The sequence below is a fragment of the Notothenia rossii genome (genome assembly GCF_949606895.1).
Source record: "Notothenia rossii genome assembly, chromosome: 8".
Taxonomy (NCBI): Eukaryota; Metazoa; Chordata; class Actinopteri; order Perciformes; family Nototheniidae; genus Notothenia; species Notothenia rossii.
In genome coordinates, this window is record NC_136906.1 from 70,432,724 (window position 1) to 70,458,482 (window position 25,759).

Consider the following 25,759-nt stretch of genomic DNA (forward strand, 5'->3'; position numbering starts at 1 on the left):
GTCTTTTTTTCTTTGTTTAATCAAAATGACACAGCACAAAACCCCTGGTTTCCAGAATAAAGTATTTTTGTCAATACATTTTTCAACACACTGAGCAAAATGCTTCAGGCAGTTTGTACCCAAATGTTGAACTGCTAACTTTTGTAAAGCTCAAACAATTATAAGCTGCATTCACATGATGTGAGATGTCACACGAGGTTGGGAAAGATTCCCATGGTTACGACATGATAGTCGTTAAACAACATAACATGGACAAATGCACAGAAAATCAAATGTCTTATCTTTTTGGCCTCACCTCGTACTGGAGTATAAACACATCTGTTGGAGCCACATAAAATGTCCATCTTGTTGGATAGATTGCAGTGATCAAAATTCTGGCTGTACAAGCTGGATGCTGAGCTGAATGTTAAATCATTCCACAGCCGGTTTTAACAACCTTCACAGGAACGCAGCACATCTTGTGAAATTTCAAGACAATACAGAAAGGTGTACGCTTTTACAAGAGCAGCAGACTTTGAAACCCTCTAATTACAATCGCTGGTCATGCATATTCTGCTCTCTACTGCACCCAGAAGCCCCTCTGTTCCCTATGAATAATACAGTCTGCAGCTGTCAAGAGTAGCCGAGTAAAGGTGAGAAGAATCGCAGCGCTCTGCCGGCTGACTAGTGTTGCTCGGCCGGTTCTCGCCTTCCTTGTTCAGACTCTGCGGTGTCTCAGTAACTTTCCTGCACCAACTTTTCGGCCTGCTGGTCGTCCTCTTCGGTCACTCTGACCACCGTCTTCCCTCTGGCGTGGCCCTGCTCCAACTTCTGGAAGGCCTGGGGCACCTGGGTAAATGGAAACTGGGCCTCCACAACTGGCAGGATCTGCAGGGAACCAGCAGAGAAATATTGTGATAATGAGCGAAACATATTTTAGGGAATAAATCATGAAACAACTCAAGAGAACACATTTAATCCATCAGCCTATCAGCATGGACACAAAGGGAATCTGCTTTGCCTTAATGGTGTTGACTGCCTTATTAGAGAGCAGGATTAATGTCGATTAATCAAATTCTCTGTGGCAACCTTTTCTTTCTAATGTTGCGGTGATGGGATAAAGTCTTTGCAATAAGTGCTGTAAACCATGCAACTTGAGAAGCTGTCTCCATTACTCCTGGACTCAGATCGAAGGTTATTTCCCCCCCCCCAAAGCACACCACAGGGAAATTATAGTAAATGGATTTAGACAAGCCAAAATCCACAATCTCCTGATGCTACATGCTATCATCTGTGCTGTTATAGCTGTGAAAGGGTGGGGCAGGGGTTCAGAATGTGATGAGGCTGGACAATCCTGTGCTAGTCCCACAACACCAGCTTGTTATCCTGGTCAGCATCTCTTGCCGCTAACAATGAATGGGGAGTGCAGTGGCGTCACGCTGGACACCATCCACACTTCTGCCTGGACACGCAGAGAGTGTGCGTGTGTTTTGTGCAGGGGGGGGGGGGGGGGGGGGCTGTGTGTCTGTAGCTTCCCGCCACAGGTCTGAGTGTGCCGCTCGCTGTAAGCCCCGGGGACAAAAGGACAGAGGTCCCACACGCTTTTTTTCGAATGGCTGCTCAGCACTGTTCAAAAATCCATTCAGCGTCTCCTGGCGCCTGACTCAATCGCCCAGAAGCCAACAGTGCACTGAGGGAATGCAATGCTCCCTCCTTAACAAAGCCTTGAATACAGGCATGTGTGGAATCCCTGGTATGTTCATATTTAATTTGCTGTATGATCTCGACCCTCAGGCTGTGTGCAAATGAGCAGATTTCCATCTCTGTCAGTGTTCTGAATAACAAGTATGCCGGCCTGTAGGATGTCAGTAATGAAGCGGTACAGTACCTTCCCAGCATCCACCAGCCTGCTGACATCGTCCAGAGCAGGCCCATCCGGAGCATAAAATCCCCACCGATAGAAGACTCCACCTGAAATGATGTTCTAGGACACAAACAGAGAGGAGGCTAAGATTAGAAGTCACGCAGGTGTGAACCTCACTGTTTAGAAAGGAACACAGAGTGGTTGCCTGGTTAAGAAAATATAAAAATATCATTCATAGGAAGGTCACTAGGAGTCCTACATTGACCTCCCTGTTTTCATAAAGGTCAAAAGGTTTTTTACAAAATGAAGATAATACCATGAATGCATTTCTGTAGATGGGACATTTGTAGAAAGTCAAATCAGGATGTTTTCAGATGCAGAAAAGTTCACTTGAAAGCCAGAACACACGTAAAGTAAGACAGAGAAGTAACAGCATGGATTACATGGAAGAAATACTCACAATTACTCATTTGAATTAATGAGATTTATTAAATAAAACATTCTAATTGAGATTTAACATACAATAATTCCTCAGAAATGATCTCCAATGGTCAATGTCTTTTTTTTTAATCATGTAATCCACCCACTGAAACCAGCCTTTTTGTTGTGGAGGTTTAATGATGTAACAAGGAGCAAACACAGACTTCCAATAAAGCTGCACCAGGAAGCATCTAAAGCAAATCAAGAAAGAAAGAAAGTCCCATGCGCTTCAATTGAAATACAACACTGAATAATCGCCCACATTATTATGCGCATGGCTTTGCCACACCTCTATAGCCTCTGGTCAATCTGTCTGTGCTCGCTTGAAAAAAACAACACTTCCTGATCATTGGTGATGACAGGAGATTGAACACTAGAGGGCTCAGTTGTGCTGTGGTCTCTGGATGAAAAGGACGTGTTGTCGGGCGGCGAGGGTGCGACTGCTGCGGCCGAGCAAGGCCAAACTGACCAGCTGGCTGTGAGCGTGGACAAAGGGAGCCGAGGCTTGGCAAGAAACACACAAACACTGGTATTTGCTGGGGGGAGATAGCCGGCTACAATCTGCACAAACACCAAATACTGCTGGTTCAGCAGCAGACATGAGCACACACACATCGTATCAACTCTAACGCCCACCCACACACCCACACACACACACACGCCCACACACACACCGTCAGCCGTGCTGCCACCAATGCCCGGGGCAGCTTAACTCAGTCCCTTGAGCAGCTCCACCCTGTTCTCGCCCTTTCTCCCACCACCCTCACACACTCCGAGCAGAATGACAGGATCAGCATGTGGTTACATGAGGCTCCAACTCTTAAAGCTCAAACTCCTTCTACACCCGCACAATACTTTTACAAAGTATATGCTATGAAGCTAAGTCAAGATATAACATGATCTCTTGCTCGTTAATGCCAATGCACTTTGATTAACTTAAACAAAACTTCTGCCGGAGGGAACACAAAGATGTCTATCCATGCCACTGAGGATTACGTATTGCGTTTCAGTTTGGGAGCACCTGTGGTACACACCCATGTAAAATGATTCATTTGATCAATATACAACAGTGCATTAAGGGCAGCAGTATCATCTTTCACATCTGCTCTGTTTTGAAATCTAGTCTGCTCGTCTTACCTGTATGGCCTTGCTTTGCAGGGAGGATCCAGCCAGACACATCCCGTCCAGCAGGCCCATAGAATCGGTGTTGAGGAGTAAAGGTGTCACCAGAGTGACGTACTTTGCCCCAGACCAGGGCTTCAGCAGGCCCAACGCCAACTGCTCCGTCTCCCCACCCACGTTGTCCAGAACCACGTCAAACCTGAGGGGGAAAGCACAGACTGTCAACTTACAGGGTGTGAAAAGGCTTAAAGTAATTTACATTACATGTTAGACGCTTTTATCTAAAGCGGCTTACATACTCAATACTGTGGGCAATCCCCACAGGAGCAATTTGGGACGAAGTGTCTCTGGGACACAACGACATGCTGACTGCAGTGGGGTTTGAACCTGTGCTCCCCTGATCCAAACACCAACACACTAGTCCACTGCGCCACACGCCTCCTCTTTAGGGAATATATACTAAACACATACATGCACACTTGGGAGCATTGCATGGTTTATCACTGGTCAGGTGCCTTTTGCTAGTTCCATAATAATAAAACTGTTATGTCTTCAAGTTTTAGGCAGAGTTTACCAATTTTGATTCAGGTGCAGTGAGAGGGGTTAGCCAGCACCCACTCAAGCCTTGAATCCTTGTTTCCACGGTAACAGGAAAACGAATCAGCGAGCAGTCGTGCTATTCTGACAGGAAGATGTTTACCACATTAAGGGGGCGTTTAAAGGGGAAAGCACACATCATTATCACAGTCCTGGATTATTCATTTTCATTAGCACTTTTATTGGACTGGCACTGACTCTAGTGATATTCTATTAGAGTGTGGGTCTGGAGACAGTGGAGAACATTGGTCCTCAATCACAAATATCCTCCAAAGTTTTTCCTCAATTTGTTAGTCATCAGATTCATGACGTGTTCTTAAACTGCAGAATCCTCCCTGATGAATTGTGAGCTTATGTGTGCGGTCCTCATTTACAGGTAAACACCCGTCACAAACAAAAGTCAACGAAGGGTGGTGCAACCTATTAAAAAACCTATATATAAAATACCACAGAAAAAAAAAAGCACGGGATGCCATTACTCGCAAACAGTTGAAGTGATTTTTAAGACTATTCAATGTCACCACTGTACACATAATGCACTATACGATATGATAGTCTTATTACTTCTAAAACACCCTTTAATGGCATGACACATACTTCTCCATCATTTCTAGCTGCTCAGACGCGTCTTCTGCCGTGTAGTCCACCACCTCGTCGGCCCCCAGCCCTCTGACAAGGCCCTCTGCGTTCTGAGAGCAGGTTACGGTTACGTGGGCGCCCCAAGCCTTCAATAACTGGCAGCAAACAGAGAAGGAAAAACAGAAATAAAACACAGACGCAGCAAGTGGCTCTACACTCAAGCAGAGTTTAAAATACTCAAAAACAAAACTCGGTACAGAGAGGGGGGGGGGGGGGGGGGGTACACGTTGCCTTACCTGAATAGAGAATGTTCCAACACCCCCTGATCCTCCAGTTATCAAAACTCTAGGAGGAAAAAGAATACTCACAGTGTCATTCAATTACTGCGTGTCTCATTTAAGCTACCACTAGAAGAGTAGGGGGTAAAAGGGGATCTGCAGGATTGAAAGCAATTACATTCAAGGGGGGGTGAAAGTTCCATTAGATTACGCACAGGGTTAGATTTGAACAGTCTTTCGGGTTAACGACAGGATTTTTGAAACCCTTTTGATGCCAATTAGCATGAAATAGAAGATCAGTTTCACCACTGAAATGAATGTGATGAAAAAGGTGTCTTATCACAGCATGGGTCTGCATGACTGGACTGATTTAACAGACATGAGCACATCTAGAAACTCCAAGATGCCCTTTTAAATAATTATTCTTTTAGTATAAAACGTTCTACTCCCTGATACTGTGATTTACATACTTCTAGTGTTATGTGTATACATGTTGAAAAGGTAGCGGGATCAGGCTGGTGCTTGCCTTTTATTTGAAGAGCTGTCTCTGCATAGACCGCCTGCATTGACAAGCGCAGACAGAGCCGTGTTGGCAACATAAGGGATGGATGCTGCCTCTGCATGACTCACTGATTTTGGCTTATGGGAAACCTGCAAAAACAGCCCACGTCAAAAGTTATAAATATATATACATATTTCATCTTTTAAATATCAAATAAAAAGTGTATTCTAATGATCAGATCTGAATGAATTAAGTCAAATGAAGACAGCAAGAAAGCATGGGAAGTCCTTCTGTAATTGGTGCCTCACAGTCTTCTGCAACTAAACCAACATAATCCTAATTCATTCTTACACTGCAATATTGCAATACAAAGTGCACTAATTCTAACCTTGTTTTCTTAGTTTAAACTTTTTACAATTCATCCAAGAGCTTTAATTTGACTCTTTCAATGACAGGAAATCCTACTGGCAGGGACATTTAATTGTATCAGTCAATTGATGATGAGGAATCAATAATGTATGACTCGAAAGGCTCCGTGGCTCACCTCATACTCTGTTAGAGTCACAAATTCTGCCAGACTGCCTTGTTTCCACGGGGGAACTGCAGCCCACACCTGGAACACAAATATGACATTTACCATGCTGAACACGACTCAATTTAACAGCCTACGCCTCGACTCTGGGGGATTAATCCGCCATTAAGCAGTTCCTGTTCTCCTCCTTCATTTTTCCAAATATATTTTTATACTGGTGAGACAAGGTCACGAGAATACTTTATGCGGAAATGTTTAGTGATTTATTGTTCTATTATTTAAATCACATTTGCATTTGTCTCTACAGAAAGACAATAATGTTGGGGGCAGCGCAGCAGACATATGGGATGTGGTGACCAAGCAGAAAAAGTGTAATATTACTTCCAAGAAAATGTGCGTGGATAACTCAACTATGGAGTTGCTGGGTATTAAGAGAGGGAGATATATTGATCACTCTCCAAGACTATATGAATTTGTATAGAACTTTTTACTTTGGGTGTGTTGGATCAGTATTTTCCAACCTTTCTGGCCCTTATAATGAAGCAATGTTGACTTTTGCCCATGGGTTATCTGCAAGGGTCTGTTTTATATTTATAGTTTTTTAGGTCAAGATCATGTCAAAAATAATAAGTAAAGATTAGGAGAAAGGTTGTGTGGATAGATCTCGGTTAAGACTTCTATCCTGCGTATTACCTTGCTCCTATCATGGACCACTTCATGTGTTTATGACCCCAGGTTGGGAACCATGGTTTTAGATAACTGTTGGCAGTGTTGCAAATCAATAATCAGGATTATTTTACTGCACATTTCAATATATTTTATATTGTACATTGTTGCATCGATTCAGCTGTCTTGTGTCTTATCTGTCAAAGAGAAACCATTCCTTATTTTATTTTAATTATCATACGTTTTACCTCTTTGTGTCCATTAGCCTGATGCAATGTTATATTGTGCTGCATTTACCTGTAAGGTAAGGGGAATTTCTTGTTGTTTGTTTTTTTACTTGTGATTTGTCATTTTGTAAGAAACTTTGAGCTGCATGTGTTGTATGAAAAGTGCTATAAAAATAAAGATGTATTATTATTTGATTTTGATTTTTTTTTTTTATTATTCTGAATTACTGCAATTGCTGCCAGGTTTCTTAACAATAAAGAAAGTTTCTCAATTGATTTTCTAAATGTAAATGCAGTTATGCGGGACCCACTTCTGACACAACGTTAGGGCCTATAAACGTCAGGTGAGCGGTGCAGCTCCTACCTCATCTCCTGGAGCAACATGGGTCACCTCGGATCCACAGTCCACCACAACTCCAGACACATCACGACCAAGAATCAGAGGAAACTCACTACCATAGTCGCTGCCCAACACCGACATTGGATGCCTTTTTAATTTAAGCAATGTAGCTCCATAACCACCTGAAAGTGAGCAGGTAAGTTTACACGGTCAAAGTTACTCACTGATGTTTACAATGCCTCTTAATGCTATTAGCACTTACCTCTCATAGCTATATCAAGAGGGTTGAGACTAGCCGCATAGACTTTAATCATCACATCACTAGGGGAGTTGACAGTGGGGACGGGGATGTCCTCTGTGTATGTCAAAACCCCATTAGTACCATACTGATCAATTACCCAGCCTGGCATGCAGCTCTGCAGTCTTGAAGGTGAACTGCTGACATTTCTCCTGCAGCTCAAACTCCAGCCTGCTCTGGCTAATGTTTTGGTCGAGTCTGCTACTCTGTTGTTGAACAAACACAGGAGTCTGGTTGATGCCATAGCTCTGACAGAACCCATGTTTACCGTCCTTCACTTTGTCGTGCCTGCAAAGTCAGATATTGGTACAATAAATAATTTGGAAGAACACAAACTAAGCTAACTGTTAGCTGGCAAACAAGGTAGAGCTAATCAGCTAGTATTAACATGTCCTTCTCTTCAGCGTGCAAATTATACATAAACACTCGCATGATAAAGTCAAATAAACTAGCGACAACACATATGTTCACGTAAGGTGTATTGTCGAGTGTCACTTAAAGCTTAAATAAGAATTACTGTTTAAATAACCAGCAAGCTAACACACCCCTTACCAGCTAGCTAAGCTACATAACAAACTCAACTCTGAACTCACACGTTAGCCAATCAGAATGCTGTATCTAAATATTCTAGCCAATCGAGTAAGAGTACTACTCTCATGTGTTATTATAATACTGATAATAAATATAAAATAATACATGTAAAATAAAATAATGGTAACAAATAATAATACCTGTTTTTTATGTTTAGAATAATCAGGATGCTTATTTCTTTGTTTAAAAATATGCCAGATAAATTATTTCTTTATTATTTTAATTGTGATGCAAAAAAAACAAGCTTATAAATACACTAACATATTCATTTAATTATTTGCACCGGTTTCATATTTCATGTAACATTCATTACGGTATTGAAGCTTTATTTATGTTTAATGCATAACTCAAATGTGATCAATAAGATATATTACACTAAAAGGACATCGCTTTGCTTTTAAAATGATACTTCTTGAATGTGAATACTTCCTGTTGCACACATAATAATTTTTTTGTTTAATTATAAATATATATATATATATATATATATATATATATATGGTACAATGGTGTATTGAATCAAACTCTATACTGCCTGTATCGTTATACATTATATTTCCTGCATCAACAAACGTAACCCTAATAGAGGATAATTTGTTGAATTGCACTGGCTCCATTAAGGTTCAAACCCAAAGACCATTATGTAGCAATATTTGTTTATTATCATAAAATTGCAAGTGTACACGAAAACAATTATAACCCAATTTGCTTGATAGATCCACTCTACAGTTAAATCACTGCTGAGTGCTCATCAGCTGGAGACAAATAGGGGAAATACATGCCAGTAAAGACTAATGGACGGTGCACATATCAGCGTAGCAAACTAAATGAGAAGAAAACATTATGTTTATGCCTTAGCAATTCTCATAGGGGACCATTGGGATTTGTTTGAATGTTTACAAGATGCTTCACAGTTATTACATGGCATTAGCAAATCATGTCTTTCAGATTCATTTACTGTGGTCACAAACAAGAAGACCTCTTGATATCTCTGTTGGTCTTTTCATTTATATAACGAGAGTTACTTCACTTTAAGCTGTTTACAATGCAAACTGAGTGGGCTTAAAGCAAACCCTCTTCACTGTTGTTGACAATTATAAATCACTGCGACAAAAGCTACTTGGCCTCCAATCAGAAGTGGTCATGAAAGGTAAGACATAGAAGCAGAAAACCCATCTCAATATATCCTATCCAATTATAGACTGGTAAAATAATTAAATAAAACAAATCACACTTGTCTCTTGCAAATTACAGTCTGCAAACAGAATGGATGTTCCCTTTTTCCAAAGACAAGAAGTAAGAGAGGTGAGAAAAGAAAAAGAACGGGGGCTGTGTGCTCATGATTCAGCTTGAAACCTGGCAACAAACAGCGCTGTCATTATTTTTATGAAAACTCCCAGGGGAAAGAGGGCACACTGGAAATTGAGTGCTTTGTCCATGCTGGCTCATTACGGTGGCTCTGTCTAATGAATTATACCCATGGCTGCTGCTCCAAAAAAACTAAATTCTATGTTACTGAGAGTAAAGAGTGTTCTCTTTTAGGCAGCACCGTGAAAAATAAATAACCAAAAGGTCTTGTTGACCGGCTTCCCGAGACAAGTAGCGGTCAGTCTTTGTGAGCAGCATCTGAATTAAATCATTGTTTTTTTAGTGGGGGCATTCTTCCCCAGGCACACCATAGCTTGTTTAGGTCTACCTTCCATCTTGGGATACGTGGCCCAGATCACATGGCTATTCTAAAAACAAACCTTTGAACTAATTAAATTGAGTGATCCTGTAAAATGGGCCATCAATATACTTTAACTACTTTAACCCCACTACTGTTGGTCAGCTATCGCTCCTGCACAAGGATTACATACAATTTGACATAGGAAAGTGATATTTATTTTTGAATTTCCATCTTTCTTAGTTATTGCTCACATGCATTACCTTCCATCCCTCTGCTTGTAGGTCCTTCCTAGCGTCAAACAAACTAATGATAAGACAAATCTCCTGATACTCGGCACAACACAGCTTGACTGTGAGGCTGCGGTGAGGTTGGGCATGAATGGCCACTCAGTGCTTGGATAATGATCATACACATCTTGTTTGTTATGAACAGCATCTTCCGAGCCACTGCTCAGAGAGTGAGGAGGACTGTTCACTCATCACTAAATGGGCTCTGAGATTATATTTTTAGAATGAACGATTGGTTTCTCTCCTTGGTGACTGCCCCATATTTTTCTTGGATAGGTCAGACGCAAGTGCAGTGGATACTGAGTGTGTTGAAGAGAAATCTAAAGGACACCAAAAGGCTTCTAGGACATAGACAACCAACAGGACCAACATACACACACAGGCTTGTTATTTGTACAGTATACTTTGTTGTATGGGTTTATGACTATATTTCAAAATGTAGACACACAAAAGTAGTAGTTAAAGGTGGGTAGGTAAGTTTGAGAAACCGGCTCGAGATACACTTTTTGTTACATCCCATGGAATGCTCTTAACATCCCGATAGCAGTGAATATCTGAAGTGCTTTGACAAAAATTCCATAACAAATGTTCATCTGTGGAAGCCGTAGAACATTAAAAAGCACGACCAATCATCTGAGCCGGCCCGGCTAAAATAACTGGATGGCCCACCTGCCTGTCAGCCTTCAATCTGTGCACAAACTTATCTCGTATTGGTCATGTGCGTTTTCGTGTGTGTTGGAGGAGGGGCTCTGTAAGGAAGTGGCAGATTTTTTCCGGCTGTGTATTTTCAAATTCTAGCACACTCGAGCTGGTTTCTCAAAAAATTACCTACCCCACCTTTAAGTCCATGTCACATTTTTTTTTTAGCTTAAGTGCTCACTTACACTATCTCTATCTCTCACGCACACGAACACACACACTCGCAGTCTATAGCAGTGGCACAGGAAACTATATTTGCGGCTGTTCATCTCACAGATAGCATCTTATCTACACAGCCTTCCTCCACTCTGCACAGACAGCAGTATATAATGCACTATTCAGTCTCTGTTTATCCTGGGGATCAGGTAGAACTGTGCTTTGAATGCTGATGTCAGAGCTACTGGTGTCAGTTTGAAAACACACTGTAGAAAATTATTAACTTGAAAATAGTGCAGGAGAATTGGTATACTGTAATAAACACAGCAACTATTAGGAACATAGGTTCCCAGAGGGTTTTTTTTATACAGCTAATGCCAATAACTGTAGACACAACATCTCTTGAGTGGAGTCTTTCTCAAGTCCATTTGTGCATATATGCATTTTTATATCTAAAAAGTCTAAGAATGGATCTCCTTGAGAATCTGGTATTTTACATTTAGATGAGTATTATATGCTTTATCAATACATAGATGGCAAATATTGATAACATTGTAAACTAGTCAACTGTATATCTTATAACAAAAGAACCTTAACCTGATCCTGCTTGCAACAGGTTGTGCTGCATTATAAATTGTGAAAGGCCTGAATTGGTAGGAAATAAATCTTGTGCTTTCTTCAGTCTGGTTCACGAATGAATGTTCTTTCCGATAAGCTTCACACCTGCAGGGATTAAATGTAACCCAAACAGCTATTTTGCAAGAGAACATTGCACATTGCACAAATACAACTACACTTCCTGTACACTCTCTGTGTCTCACTACTAATTGGGAAGCAGTCTGATAGATTCATTAGAAAAATGTCAGTGCTGGTGGAGTGTGAATAAGAGGAGGCCGGGATGTGATGAGGTGCAGAGCGGCTGTGAGTCTAGCTGACATGCTAATGAGATATCATCAAGAAAAAAAGCTCCTCAGCCCATTTAAGAGGCACAATCTCTATCATAGCAGTTGGGTTTGTAGTATAATGAGGCACAGTGTTGGATCACAGTTTGTGTTCTCCTTGTTTTTAAACCATTTCAATCACCATCATAACATGTTTTCAATCGCTTGTCATATGGTAAACCTTTATCCTTCATTTATCTTTATTGTTATGACGGCCCCAGAAAAAAAAAATATATATTTAAAGCATTTTTATTTGTATGTCTGACATCCCTTTAGCTATTCAAATTCATCAGTTCTGTTTACAATACAGCAGTGGGTGTGATATGTTTCTGGGAACAGATACTAAGGGCCTATCTGATCTCATTTCTAAACTGAAAAAAAGGTTGTTATTGCACAAAAAGAATAGATGGTTTGGACCAAATGGTTTTTTCTGCGTAAGCGACAGAGGGAACATTTGTATTTAAATATGACATGTAACTCAATAGTGACATGTAAACCGAGTATGAAAACATTTGCTTAAAGCGCAACACATTATCTGCATGTCACACTGTGTTGTTGTTGTTGCCCAACGATAATAACACGAAATGCACCCGGACTGTGGTGAAAAACAGATGGCATCAATTACAGTTATCCTCTACATCTATCTTCTATCTATTGATGTCATTAGAGCACATATCTGAATGGCTCTGAGATTAATTAAAAAAAAGTATTAATCACCTCCGGGCTCAAGTAGTTGTGATGATCTACTGAAGTACACAACCTCGGGTAAACACCATAGCATGCATAGTTTGAGATATTGAGGCTTGTAATAAACAGGAGTCGATATTTTTGAATGTTTAGAGCTAATTTGTGGCACTCCTTGCACTAAACAAGGTTTGTGGAAAGTAACAATCATCACTTTATCCACCAGCAGCAGAGTCGGCAGTTCTTTTGCCAAAGTTTCCAGATGGCCTCTGCTTCGGACGTAGTTGTTGAAGAGTTTTCTTTTTTGTTTCCTGCACGAGGAATGTCCCTCACTGTTCACTTCAGAAAGTACAGAGGGACCAAACTCAGTGAAGATGATAATAACTGATGACATTTAAGAAAAGGGGTCTTTGTGGATGGCAGTATAACATGGAATGTCTTGTAAGGTACAATCATCACTAGTATGACCTTTGGTTTCTGAGATTCTACCTATATGACAGGTAGTTCTTTAAAGAGGCCCTATTATGCTTTTCAGTTCTGTTCCTTTCATGTAGTGTGTTATTTATTTTTGTGTGCATGTAAATGGTCTGCAAAGGCTTAAATCCCCAAGTTCGCTGCAGAGGGAGTTTCTCTCCCACATGCCATTGGACCCGTTTGTTTACTTCAGCAACATAGTAAGCGGTTGACCAAATACTGTATTACAGATTTGGCAGGCAGCATGAGAAAGATAAAAAACGTTTTGAACATTAAAGCATCTAAACTTTTCACAGTATAGGCAAAAAGATATAATTATGAAACCTTAAAATTAGCATGTTAGGGCCCCTTTGTAAAGGTGGCATGGTCGAAAGTTGTTTTTTTAGCTATACATGCTGAAATTCAAATGTTCCTAGCATTGAACAATAAAACTTCAGTTTTTCAGTTTGTTTTTTAATGAGATCCCCTCAGACATCCCTGGCAGGAAAACCACTCCTGAGTGTGTTCAGCTTTAAAATTGTCGGATGTTTCTGACAGGCGAGTGCAGCTTAAAGTAAAAGCATTGATTCTCTGTTGCCTCGTAGACCAGATGGTACTGAGACACGGAGTCTCCCTCTCTCAGCTCCAATGTATTCAACATTCATTGTTTGCAGGATTAGTTCATGTACATTGAAGGTTTCAGGCTGGGGCTTTATCGTGTGGTCTTCTTTCGACACAGAGTGGGTGGAAGCTATTCCCAGCGAACAGGTGCCATCATGTGGCATCAGGTGTCCCTCAGAAAGGTTAGACAGAGAGGGGTGGATGGTTTGTCCTAGATATGCATTTAGTTGGATCAGAGCTGCTCTCAGAGGAGTTTGGTAGCCTGCGGTGCTGTAAATCTAGGGTGCAACCTGATTTGCTTTTGAAATCAGGTTAGTTTTGTGGGTGCTCGTGTCATGTTAAACAGGTCACACATCACTCACAAAACGATGAGAATTAGCATTGCATGTGAAGCGTACTTAATTAAAGCCCCACCTGTATCACAGACAGACATTTGAGTGTGTTCAGCGTTAATAAGGAGGATTTGGCCCCAAATACTCAAGTGCGCATTTACCTAGAAGGATCAGTTTTTCAGGATTGGTGTCAAACGTCTTTCTAAAGTTTGGTTTCCATGGCGACTGCAGCCTCTGGACATGAATCGCTGAATCTGCAGACAGGGACAGAGGATCCATTTATGCACCTAATTGACGAGCCACACTGTACATGTGATTAGTGGAAAATGAAAGAAACCGAATAGCTGTATGTGAGGTCTACCTCCATAATGCTAATCGGGTTCCTCTATCTGTCTGTTTAAAGAGCAAAGGAAAGCCTCATTGTGTCTAAAAAGCAACAAGCTTACTAACAAGGGCAGAAACAAACACACAACTGACCATCTGGCAGGAAGGACCTTTTTTAGCTGATTTACAACCTGTTGTCTTTTTCCTTTTCCTTCCTCTATTCAATTCATTAGGGTATACTGTTATTGAAATGTTCCTGTAGCACTTTTTAAGAATCATTTAAAATTGATTTATATTTCAGAGAAAACATTTTCTTTGCAAGTTTATTTTTGGATATTTCTATTTTGTGTGCACTGCGTGGTTTCCAGGGGCTTTAATCAGCGTTAATCAAATAAATAACATCAAGGGATCAATCAGTCAACTCAAGACTAGGGCAACGTGTAGCAGCAGATCCTATTTGATGAAAGCTGTCGCCTTTTTTGTCGTCGCAGATGTTATTTCTTATATCCGAAGACGAAAGTGGCAACCTTGTTTCATTCGAGTTTTATCCTGAGCAAGTTTTGTCCCTCTGTACTTGGGTTTGGTTTGGCAGCTCAATTAATGAAAAACAGAGTTAAATAGCTTGGTTAAAAAGCTTGCTTTCAGGAGGTAGGAAGAGCAGAAATCTTCAACAGAGGCAGTAGAAAGGAAGCAGTTTTCCCCGGTCAGAGATTCATCTGAGCAACGCCCTTTTGTTGCTGCAACAAAAACAATTAAAAGCTCATGTATGCCTCAGCATGAGCCCTGTGTTTAGCAGGGATGAGATTACTTATATTACTCTCTCTTGAGCTATTAAATGCTTGTCTGGTCTATTAACTCCATTTAGATGACAATCCATTGTCTTCTATTGGATTGTCTTTGCTGATTAATGTTTTATTATTGAGGTTTTAATTTGTACGTAAGGGGTTTGTTGCCTTTTTTGTTTTGTTTGTTTTTGCATTGATAGGCCAATTTATCTTTTCAACTATATCTGTCTGTGTTTTTGGCTTATATCGAAATCAATAGAAAATGACAGTCCAGTTAGCCAAATAGAGCAGCTTTAAGCCCCTGTCACACTGTCCCGGAATTGACACTCGACACACGATAAAGGAAATGTTCAAATTCGGCTCTGATCGTAGCAACATCGGGCCATTCGTGAGGGCATCTTAAGCCATCGTATGACCGCCGACGGAGTTTCTCAGGCTCCGGCAGCAACTTCGTGAGCGGCAACTTCGTGAGCGGCAACTTCGTGAGCGCATCTTGTCAAATCGTGTCATCTTCGTGTTATCATCGGTGCCATCGGGCATTCACCCTCACTCTGATCGGGGCGAATGCCCGATGTCACCGATGATAACAAGATGCCCTAACGATGGCCTTACGAAGGGCAAAATTGACACCCGAATTCAACACGAAAATTAACCTTCGCAAGGTCCTTCGGCAATTTTTTGGCATGCCAAAGATTTTGCCACCGCTCACGGAGTTGCTGCTGGTGTCGGTATGTGTTCCGGGCAGAGTCCTGCACGGGTCTGATTTTCAAGACCCGCTCCCGCCCCGCACCCGCGACGTGCAATACCGAACCCGCCCCGCTACCCGCACATATTACCAATTAGTTCCGCAACCCGACCCGACCCGTCGGCACAGGATCCGCAACCCGACCCGAACCCGCATATATGAGCAGTGAAAACGTGCAATTATTAACACACGCAGTTGCATATTTCTCTCAAAAAGCGTGGGATGTTGGTTATTTTCTCCATCTAGGAGGACACCAAAAGCCTCCCAGACGATGGATTTCGCTCTTGAGGAAGTGTTGGAAAATGCTGTATTCTCCGCTAGAGCTTCACCTCAGCCATTCAGAATGTGGCGCGCTCAGAAGCAGATTGATGCGCTGCAGAGGTTATGATTATGCACGTTCCCGCGGGGGAGAGGTCTGAGGATGTAAACATTAAACTAAATGATGATTATTTAAATATATTTATTATGCAACATCCGCGACCCGACCATCTTTGTTTTACCCAGAACCGAACCCGGAAAAAAGTGTTTGAAAAAATACCACCCGCGAATCACCTTTTTTGCGGGTCACCCGTCGGGTAACCGCGGGTACCCGACCCGATGCAGGACTCTGGTTCGGTTATGGCTAGAAAGGATCCGTCTTGTGTAAAACTCTCGCGAGAGTTTGGCTGAATGTCACATGGCTGAATGTTTACGTTTGGCAGGCAGCCAGCCTTTCAGTTACGATCGTTAACATCAGTGGGCCACAGCAACTGATGATGAGAAGCTAAACTATCTATTAATTATGTCAATTACAGGGAGTGTGATTGTTGAAATAGGGTGTTAGCGGTCTTGCTGGTGTTCAAAGAAGAATGACAACACTGTAGATCACAAACACTATGGTTTATTTTTTATTCACAGGCAAGTCAACGTTGTCGCAGTAAAAGTCCCAAGATAGCTCCTGGTGCAATAAAATGTTCCCTTGCAGTGTTTTACTATTATGTCTGATGTTTCTCTATTAATATTTCTGCTGAATTAATGTGTATGTTGCATCACGTTACTGCTGTAGATGTGTTTCTGAGCCGCTCCGATTTCAACGAGAGTTACAACGAGAACGTGACGTCATATTTACACTAGACGGATCCTTTCTAGCCATAACCTTTCTAGACATAACCGGGTCCGTCTCTTACCAATGACGTCACAACGTCGTGACGTGACGCACACCAATTTCCCCGCAGGCTAGGCAGTCAATAATATTCTAATTAGCTTCGGCTTGATGTGGAGATGTGATTTGATGTGTCGTTTGTCCCCCAACTCCTCTCCAAAGTTGAGATATGTAATAAAATACTCAGGGGAGTTTCCTGAATTTTCATGCCCAAAGCTAAGCACTAGGCCCTGAGTAAATTAAGAAGCTGATCTGGGGCACTTTTGTCCACTTTCCTTGTTGCTAGAAACTTAAGTCAGGCATCCCTGGAATTGTCTCAGAGAGTAGATGATCAGTGGGGCTTTGTTTTTACTGAAACATGATGTTTCGATGTATATTTCCATTGAAAATGCTAACCGCTAGCCGCAAAGCTAGCATCGCAGCCACTGCTCCGTTTTCAGAGACTTTGCACACGCGTTTCACAAACATTTTACATTGTTTTTGTTACTTTCGTTGCAGTGTCTTACATGTAATTTAGGTTATCTTCCTGTTTGAAGTTGTTGCTATGGAAACAACATGACGGAGAAAAAAGTAATATCTTCTACTAATAATAACGGACAAAGTAAAGAATGAAGTGTAGGCTATGTTTAAATGTTCGGAATTTGACCGTGTAGGATGGTCCTCTTGAGTTGCCGTACAGCCATTGCTCCGTTTTCATGTTTTTTTTACATGTTTTTCACAAACATTTTCAAACGCTAGGAGTAGGCATAGGAATACTTCAATTCGGTTCGTCATGATCTGTAGATGTGATTTGCCCCCGAGCACCCCTGGGTAAATTACCGTACAGCCAATCACAATGCGCACAATGCGTGACGTCATTGGTAAGAGACGGCCCCCGAACACATATGGTACTGCGTTCGGATAGTTTAAAAATCAGCTCCTAAATTCTAACCCTATCTCCTATTCCTTGACCTCTGAGTGAAACGTCACGGGGTTAAGGGATAGTGGATAGGAGAATTCAAAAGGACTTAGGAGAAGAGACTGCGGTACAAAGTTTAGAGAATCCGAATGCACTTTCACTATCCGACGTGTTTATGATGCGCTGCTGTGGGGAAACTATGGAAACTACAGTTTTCTATACAACGGACTACAACATGGATGTTTAATAAGAACGACGGACTACTGTAAACTCATCTAGAGACTCTGCACCGTGCTCTGATGCTGTTGCTTTACGCTTTATGAACAACAGAGAAACATATTCTTCATGACCAAAATTGGAATTGAAATAAAAAATTAAAGTGAAACTTATGCTCGTCACCCTCTCCCTCCGGTCCACATTAATACAAATGATCCCAATACGTATGATTGTATGAACTATGAAAATATCTTAAAATAAATACAAATGTATTTATTATAAACGTTAGTCTTTAACACCTATCACTGTGTATATCACCATTCAAACATCTTTTAAAAGTTGAACAAACCCCACACAGCTCAGTGAAATGTTGACTTTATTTGATCATTTCAGTAAAAACTAAAGTTCATATTTGTCTTTTTGATTATAATACTGATGAACGTTCAAAACAAAGCACTTTGGCAACTTACCACATACGTTTTAAAATGCTTAATAAGCACCGTAACTTTCATGATATAATTTCTCCGTCATATGTGAGTATGCCGATGATGACACCGGCGGTCATACGAAGGCTTAAGATGCCCTCACGAATGGCCCGATGTTGCTACGATCAGAGACAAATTTGAACATTTCCTTTACCGTGTGTCCATCTGGTTGTTAATAGCACAAAAAAATCATGTAAACATATTATGTAAATAACCCGTTTTGTGAAACTGAAAAGGATATAATATATTATTTTGAAGGCAAGTTGACAGGAAGTTGTTGTTACCATGGAAACAACATGAGAAAACTTAATATCTTCTACATATAAAGACGGAGAAAGAAAACTTAATATCTTCTACATATAAAGACGGAGAAAGTAAAGAACAAAGTCGGAAAAAAATATCAGTACAGTATCATAGTAGGCCTACTTTAACATAATTGTTTGTGTTACTTTAGTTGCAGTTGTCAACATTTACATTACTTAAATGTAATGTAAATGTTGCCTTTGTGTGTGGTTCGGGGCCATCTTCGTGCGAAATTCACAATTCAATATTCGTATGTCCATCGGGTGTACATTTCAGGACAGTGTGATAGGGGCTTTAACAAGAAGTAACAGTTTCTTGGTAAAACAACTCAAAATCATATCACTGTCCAGACAGTCAAATGGTGACAGGAACAGATGATTTGCATAAAGAAAAACATTAGGATAATGGAATCATCGCAATATGTAACATCAGACCCAGGATTCAGAGATTTGGGCCCGCAGTTTTAATCAGGGCTGAATACAACATTTTAATTGTTTTATTATTATGTTTATGGTTGTTATTTGTAGGGCTCTGTCCTAATATTTATTTTTGTTTTAAACTATGTTGAAAGATTAGTTTAATATAATTTTTTTATTTTGCTATGAAATTCTGAATGAAAGGCTGCGCACGAGACTGTTTTTTCGCTGGGTTGAGTCGTGTGGGTTTTTAAGTGAGATGCGGCACAGCAACCTGTCAGTTTACTCTTGCTAGGTTAGTTTGGCTATTATCATTTTTATTTATCTGCAACAATGGATATCAGGAAGTGGTTCATGAAAGGAATATGGCAACTCAATGCCAGATGCAGGCACATTAGAAGAAATCAGTTACGTTACCAACGAGCTAGCAAGCCAGCCAGGGACAAGGGAGGCTGGCAATCAATTATATTTTGAAGAGAAATTGACTCTCAAGCCGGCTCTCTCACAAACTCCGGCTCTGTGCGCAAGCAGACCGCTGCACACGCTATCTGCCTCGCTCAATCTCTCTCTCTCTCCCTTTCTCTCCATCGCTCAACCTCACTCCGCCCTATGTGCGCTCCTCAAGTTTGCCTGCGTGCTTGCCCAAGTTAGCACAGCGTTACAAATGTGCCACAAAACCAACCCGCCCCCCGTTGACAAATCTCGAGCGTCTAACAGCTCCCCCCCCTTTGACAATTCAGATTTCCCGGGAAATGTAAGTTTCGGGGTGGGCCCGCCCCCGCCCCCGCCCCCGCCCTGGTAAATCAAATGCCCTCCCAGAGACGTATGTCTGCCGCCGGGTCTATGTAACATTGCCATGAGAAACCATAGAGCGTTAACATGTAAAGCTTTTTAGATAACAGATAATGATTGAGTTATGTATATAAAACACATCAAATTAAATGATTGATTGTATTTGTGCAGTAATGTGGGTAGCCAGGTACCCTAACAACATTTGACAGTAGGCTACTTTTTAAATATGCAGCTCTTCATTACCATCATCGTAACTATATGTATTTACTTTTGGAGTGTGCTTTGGATACAAGTAAATAGTTGTTGTGATGACTAGAGTCACCATTTGCTTCTAAATAAACTAGTTTATTTGAGAGTAAAGGTTGAACTCAAAGTTATTAGTGCATGTTTATGAAATGGAAAACTTGCAAATGTGAGAGAGAAGGTTTGCAAGAATGTAAATGTCTTGGATAAACAAGTAACTCAGAAGGTGCTTCTATTCGGTGCTTGTGACTTTGTTTGTTGTTCGCTAACAAATTTGGGTCTTCAGCGGCACGACAGTCATTTGAATGGGTTTGTTTTTCTTGAAAACTAATCTGACTTGGAGAGACTTTTGGATAGTCCATTTCACTGCTATAGATGCACAATTGGTTGAGAATTGTTAGCAAATTAGCCCAAGGAAACCTCAGTTAGTAGTTAAAATTTCTGTTTGGTTTGCTTCAGTGTCGTAAGATAATGGATAGTGTTGTAAAAGGATAATACGTAAATATATAGATTTGTTAAAAGACCTTAATAAAAAAGGGTTGCTAGGTTATGATCCTCTGGCAAGACACTTGACACTGTTTTCAAGACCCAGTAATGGACCACTTAACTGTTGTAGCGGCTGTCTTCATCAGGAAGTATGAAAAACCCACAAATACTTTTGATAAAGCATTTGTAATATTATTAACTATGAATACAATCTATCAGTTACAATTTATAAACACTGCAAAGGATATAATAAGAGTGGTACCATTGTGTAATTCCCTTTTATAGCATCTGTAGGTCTAGAATGATCAATTAATGTGTCCCCTATAATAGATTGTTTTGATCTAGCTGCCATCTGTTATCTTTTTAATTTGTAGCAAGCAAATTAGTGGTCGCTGTACTGAGGTTACTGTGAGAACAGCGTGTGAGCAGCTGCTGTTTCTGTTTTGACCATTTGAGAAGTCAAACAATTATTATCTCCCATCTATGAATCCTCCAGAGAAGAGAGGGGTTTTTTGGACACTAGGCAACAAGCACAGGGTTGGACAGGTGTGACACCAAGCCTCAGAATTGGGTGAGGTGTAAACTGGATTATTCATGAGCCCAAAACCATCTCCATCAGACTGAAAGCTATAAACTCTCCCATTTAGCAGAATCATTGCAAATCAAGCTATTTGTAGTTTTGGAAATGGTTAATTTTAGGACATGTGTGTTATTGTTGACTGAAAAATATAAGCTTGTTCTCTAAACAACTACTTTATTGTTCCTGAGCAACTCAGTAGGGAGTCGTCTTACTACAGTCCTGAAACTTGACACAAGTCAGGGGGGCCCATAATGACAGAAACGTGACGACTGTATCTAATATCAGTTACATTATTGCCACACAAACACACATAAATATGCTTTTACTAGTTTTCACAGAGCAACTAAATACGTACACACCTCTCACCTCTCTTCACAGTGTATGATCAGTGACTGTGTCATTGCACCACTTGCTTTCACACAAAGAAAGGCCCCAAGGAGAAGGGTGTCCATGTGGGCAGGGAGTAGAGCGTTATATGTGTGTGTGTGACATTGTCCCCTGCAACACTGGCGGCCGTCTGAATAATTCATAAAGCCAATCAATGATTAAAGGTCTACTGGGTGTCACTCCTAAAACCAAACGAGAGGTCACTGTATGTTATTCAGGTATATAGGGATAGAATGTTTTAGTAAACTGACAAGATGTAGTAAAGGAGAATGGAAGTGAAACTGTACTAAAACATAATTAAACTAAGATCTTTATTTTTTCTATTACTAAAAGTCAATTTAACTTCAAAGAAAGTGTCATCGAATAGACACAAAAATCCACTTTTTAAAATGTCATTTGATGTAACATGATAGTGACTTACCTACATCATGAAAGCTTAAAGTGCACGATTGCTTTCATGGCTAACATCCTGTGTCTAATGGATCTTCACAGGAAAAAAAGAATAACACTGGCACACAGGAAGTCATGCTTATGATGTCAATGGAAACAGCAACTCTGGCTTATACAGAAATTCAGATTGGACTTGACACAATGGATAAACAGACAAAGCAAAGCACTGTAAACTCTATGACTGATGGGAAGTGCTTTATGGTAATGTTGCCACAATGTGGCAAAGAGATGTTTTACTTCCTGTATTGGATCATAATCATTAAAAGAGAGGAAAGGAGCACTTATCTCTGTAGAAATGACTCAGCAGTCCAGTATTAGTAAGTATTACTGTACATACTACATTCTGCTAGACTCATAAGCCAAATTCTAACGACTTTTAGGGAGACACTTGAACGTTTTCTGCGTAACAGGGCGTCACTGTTAAAAATGTATCAAGTTTGGAGATTGGCTCTCTCTGTGGAATGAAAGCAAAGGGTCATGTGATTCATGTTTTGAATGATTTGGTAACATTTTGTGTTTGAACTCCTATTAGTTCAAAGTCTATATACTGTTACTGGGTTATACTGTATTTGAATTTGGTCACAAACAGTGGTTGCTTTAATGTGTCGACAGTAAATCCATAGCAGTAAGATTGCTATACAACAACTGACTTTCTTCATTGAGACCTCCATGCTGATGACACAGCTATCTACTGGCAAAATAACTGTAGTTTTTTATAGAGCTTTATTAGTCTTAAATTAAGCTTTACATTAAATGCATGAAAGTATACAGGGATAGAACAAATATAGTTGGCACATAGCCAATGTTATCCAACACACTAAAAGAGGAAAATACCATACTAAACTACTGCCTTTTTAATTACATTATGTTATGTTATTTTTTCACTGAACCATGGACACCTTTTTATAGCAATCCAATGACAAAACTGCTTGTAATGACTTTAAAGACTGCAGTGTAGTGTGAAGGTGTTCATTACCCACCTCCCTTTTATCATAAGGGCTCAAAGACCACCATCAAATGTCAGTTCAAAGCAAGACAATTTCTTAACAAACATGCTGTAGTTGTCCATTTCCAGACCATTTGAAATGTAATTAAATCAATTCTAGTGGGCTCTGCATGCATAGGGCTGAACAAAGAAGCCTTTACTTCTGTTTTTAGAGTGTCACAATGCAGCCACCTACACACTTAAGCCCTTAGATGTCATGTTCATTTACAGACAAATGATTGTGTTATCAGCAATGCCAATTGCATTTGTCAATCCATGTTGTACCAAAGAGTGATTTGGCAAACACTTTATAACTATGACACAATAGTATGAAGGGTTTTAGTGAAGTAATTCCACCAAAAGATTTGATAGCGGGTTTATTTTTGTATTGATTTCGAGTCCACCACATACACCTGATGTAAAAGGCATCATACGAGAAACATCATTTCACGTCATTATCTACAGTGGGACTTTCCAAACATCTGATAAAGCAAATTACATGATGAATGCTTAATAATGTTGCATGGGCTTTTTGAATTGGTGATGATGAATGTTTCAGTTAGTATTCTTTTTGTCATGTTTTTTCAAACTTAAAATCAAGTAAATTATTATCATATAGAAGTGAAATACTCCCACTTTAGCAAAACTCTTCTTCAACAGCGTTTTATAGGAGAAGAAAAGCCTTAGTCATTTTTGAGAGCCCACGTCTATAGGGTCCCTGCAGACCAGACTGGTGGACAGTAAATGGATAGATCCGGAAAGAGGATGTTAAAAGGGAGCGGAGATGAGGGAACAGCGCTGTTCGGGTAGAGAGAGGATTGAGAGACAATAGGATGAGTTAATGAGACATGAGGCTGGCTTTACTGGTGCTGATGCATTTCCGAGCTGCACGCTACTCACTCTGCCATCACTGTGATCATCCACACATGCATACAGTAGTGCTTTTGTAGTTTTGCTTCCCGTTGGTCGGGTTTTAATACTTGCAATTGAGTGCTTTCCAGAAAATAACCAATAAAAGAAAGCAGATCAATGCACCGTGAAGGTAGGAAATGGAAGAAGTACTGCACAATACGCATTCCTCTTTATTACCCTACCTAAGATATTCTACTTTAATGCTGGCAAATTACTATATCAAATGATTTGTTCCCAAGAGCATGACTTCCTATTAAGCTAAACTCTTTCATTTATGTGTATTTAAAATAAACATGTACATATTCATCTCTTTACTATTAGTTTTTGTCTATACACTGTATATATGTTTTCCTTGCTTTGGAGCTGTTAGAGAGTTGAACAAAGACAGTTTTAAGTAATAGCAACAAAGCTTTAGTTGTTCACCTCATCAAATATGTTATTGTTACCCCTCAGGGAATCTTAAGGATTACATTTTTTCTTCCAGTCATTGAAAGATTTAAATAATGATAATGAAATAACAGGTTCCTGCATGCTAACAGCTTACATCGCTTCTGTCTTCCTGGTAGAGACAGGGGAAGAATCGTTCTCTAAATGTTGTATGCAGGCTTGTTTAGACCTTGTAAATAACTAGAATACCATAGAGCCTGTACTGTTTCATATCCAGTTAGAGTCACTCTGACACTTATCCCGTGGAAATCAAAGGGGGATCAGAGAAAACTGAGTCCATCTTTGGCCTTAAGTTCAGGCAGTTGCCCATCTAGACATGCTGGCATTTAAGAAATTATGAATACAACATCACCAAACCCTAAAGATCCAGTCAAAAGTAGAATATTGGCTTTAGTGCTGCTTTCCCTGAACAGATAAACCAATACAGATATCAAAGAAACAAAGTAAAGTTGTCGTCATTTTTCATTATTTATTGTACATTGTCATTTCTTCCGTTATCATATCCAAACTAATAAACAGTACAACATTTCCATGTATACAAAATATAAACTATAAGGGAGAAATATAAATCTAACATCAACCCTTCCCATATGGTTATACAGACATTCAATTCCTGGGTCTAACCCATGGATGAAGGGGGTAAAGGTGTCAATCAAACCCTCATTGTAAAAGACCACGCATCTTTAAAAATCACAAGGCAGAACTGACACAAGTCTTGTGGCAACTTATTTGCTACATACATCTCTTTGACATTTCTAATAAAAAGACCCAAGAGCCAAATTATGAAAGAGCCCAACTAAAAATCCGACCCACCATTTTGTTTTTAATCGCCTATGTGCCAAACTTCACTAAACGAACACCTTTCTGATTGCGCGGTGGATTTAAAGCCACAGAAAGAACCTCTGTACACTCAAGTGGTCCGCATTTTAATCAAGACATGTGACATGACAACCGCAGCCCTGAGCATCTCCATAATGTGATGGCGTGACTATGGAAACAAAAGCCAAAAGGGAAGCTGGGTGAGCGGCCATTCATTTCAATTCCATGCAAGGGGCTGACGATCTCCAGGTTAAACCCTCTTTTATTGAAAGAAATGTCTTGAATTATACATAATATTATCATTACTTAAGGAGGACAAAGAAGGTTGTGGTGTGTCCATCCATGTTAGTCTTGTGGTGTCTGTGTAGTGCGGCGAAGGCGAGAAGAGGGAGGTTGGACTGGGAGGTGCAGAGGCAGAAAAGAGGGGGCTTTGGGGTTGGGGGTCCAG

General features: G+C 40.3%; 2 protein-coding genes across 5 annotated transcripts in view; one reads left to right on the top strand and one right to left on the bottom strand.

Annotated features, from left to right (window-relative positions):
• Nucleotide 1: 1 nt before the first annotated feature.
• LOC307015241 (reticulon-4-interacting protein 1 homolog, mitochondrial-like) lies at nt 2–8,040 on the bottom strand. The gene is made up of 9 exons (XM_079643745.1): nt 7,429–8,040; nt 7,191–7,348; nt 5,946–6,014; nt 5,426–5,550; nt 4,918–4,966; nt 4,640–4,776; nt 3,461–3,644; nt 1,868–1,963; nt 2–867 (listed from the first exon to the last, which is right to left on the bottom strand). The coding sequence occupies exons 1-9, from the start codon at nt 7,724–7,726 to the stop codon at nt 715–717; spliced, it is 1,269 nt and encodes a 422-aa protein (XP_079499871.1). The 5' UTR covers nt 7,727–8,040; the 3' UTR covers nt 2–714.
• Nucleotides 7,245–25,759, top strand: part of LOC307015240 (sine oculis-binding protein homolog) — a 36,114-nt gene continuing 17,599 nt past the window's right edge. For 2 of the 4 annotated variants that reach the window (XM_079643741.1, XM_079643744.1), the window contains exon 1: nt 7,246–7,362. The gene's annotated coding sequence lies outside the window, so the exon portion shown is untranslated. Of the gene's footprint in view, nt 7,363–25,759 lie in introns of all 4 variants that reach the window. The other 2 variants (XM_079643743.1, XM_079643742.1) reach the window with 2 other exon arrangements.

Excerpts from the sequence above, each read along its gene's own strand:
- LOC307015241 (XM_079643745.1), bottom strand. The coding sequence starts at position 7,726 with ATGGGTTCTGTCAGAGCTATGGCATCAACCAGACTCCTGTGTTTGTTC. Across the intron at positions 7,349-7,428 it reads TCTTGATATAGCTATGAGAG|GTGGTTATGGAGCTACATTG; the intron begins GTAAGTGCTAAT and ends GCTCACTTTCAG. Across the intron at positions 1,964-3,460 it reads TGCAAAGCAAGGCCATACAG|AACATCATTTCAGGTGGAGT; the intron begins GTAAGACGAGCA and ends TTTGTGTCCTAG.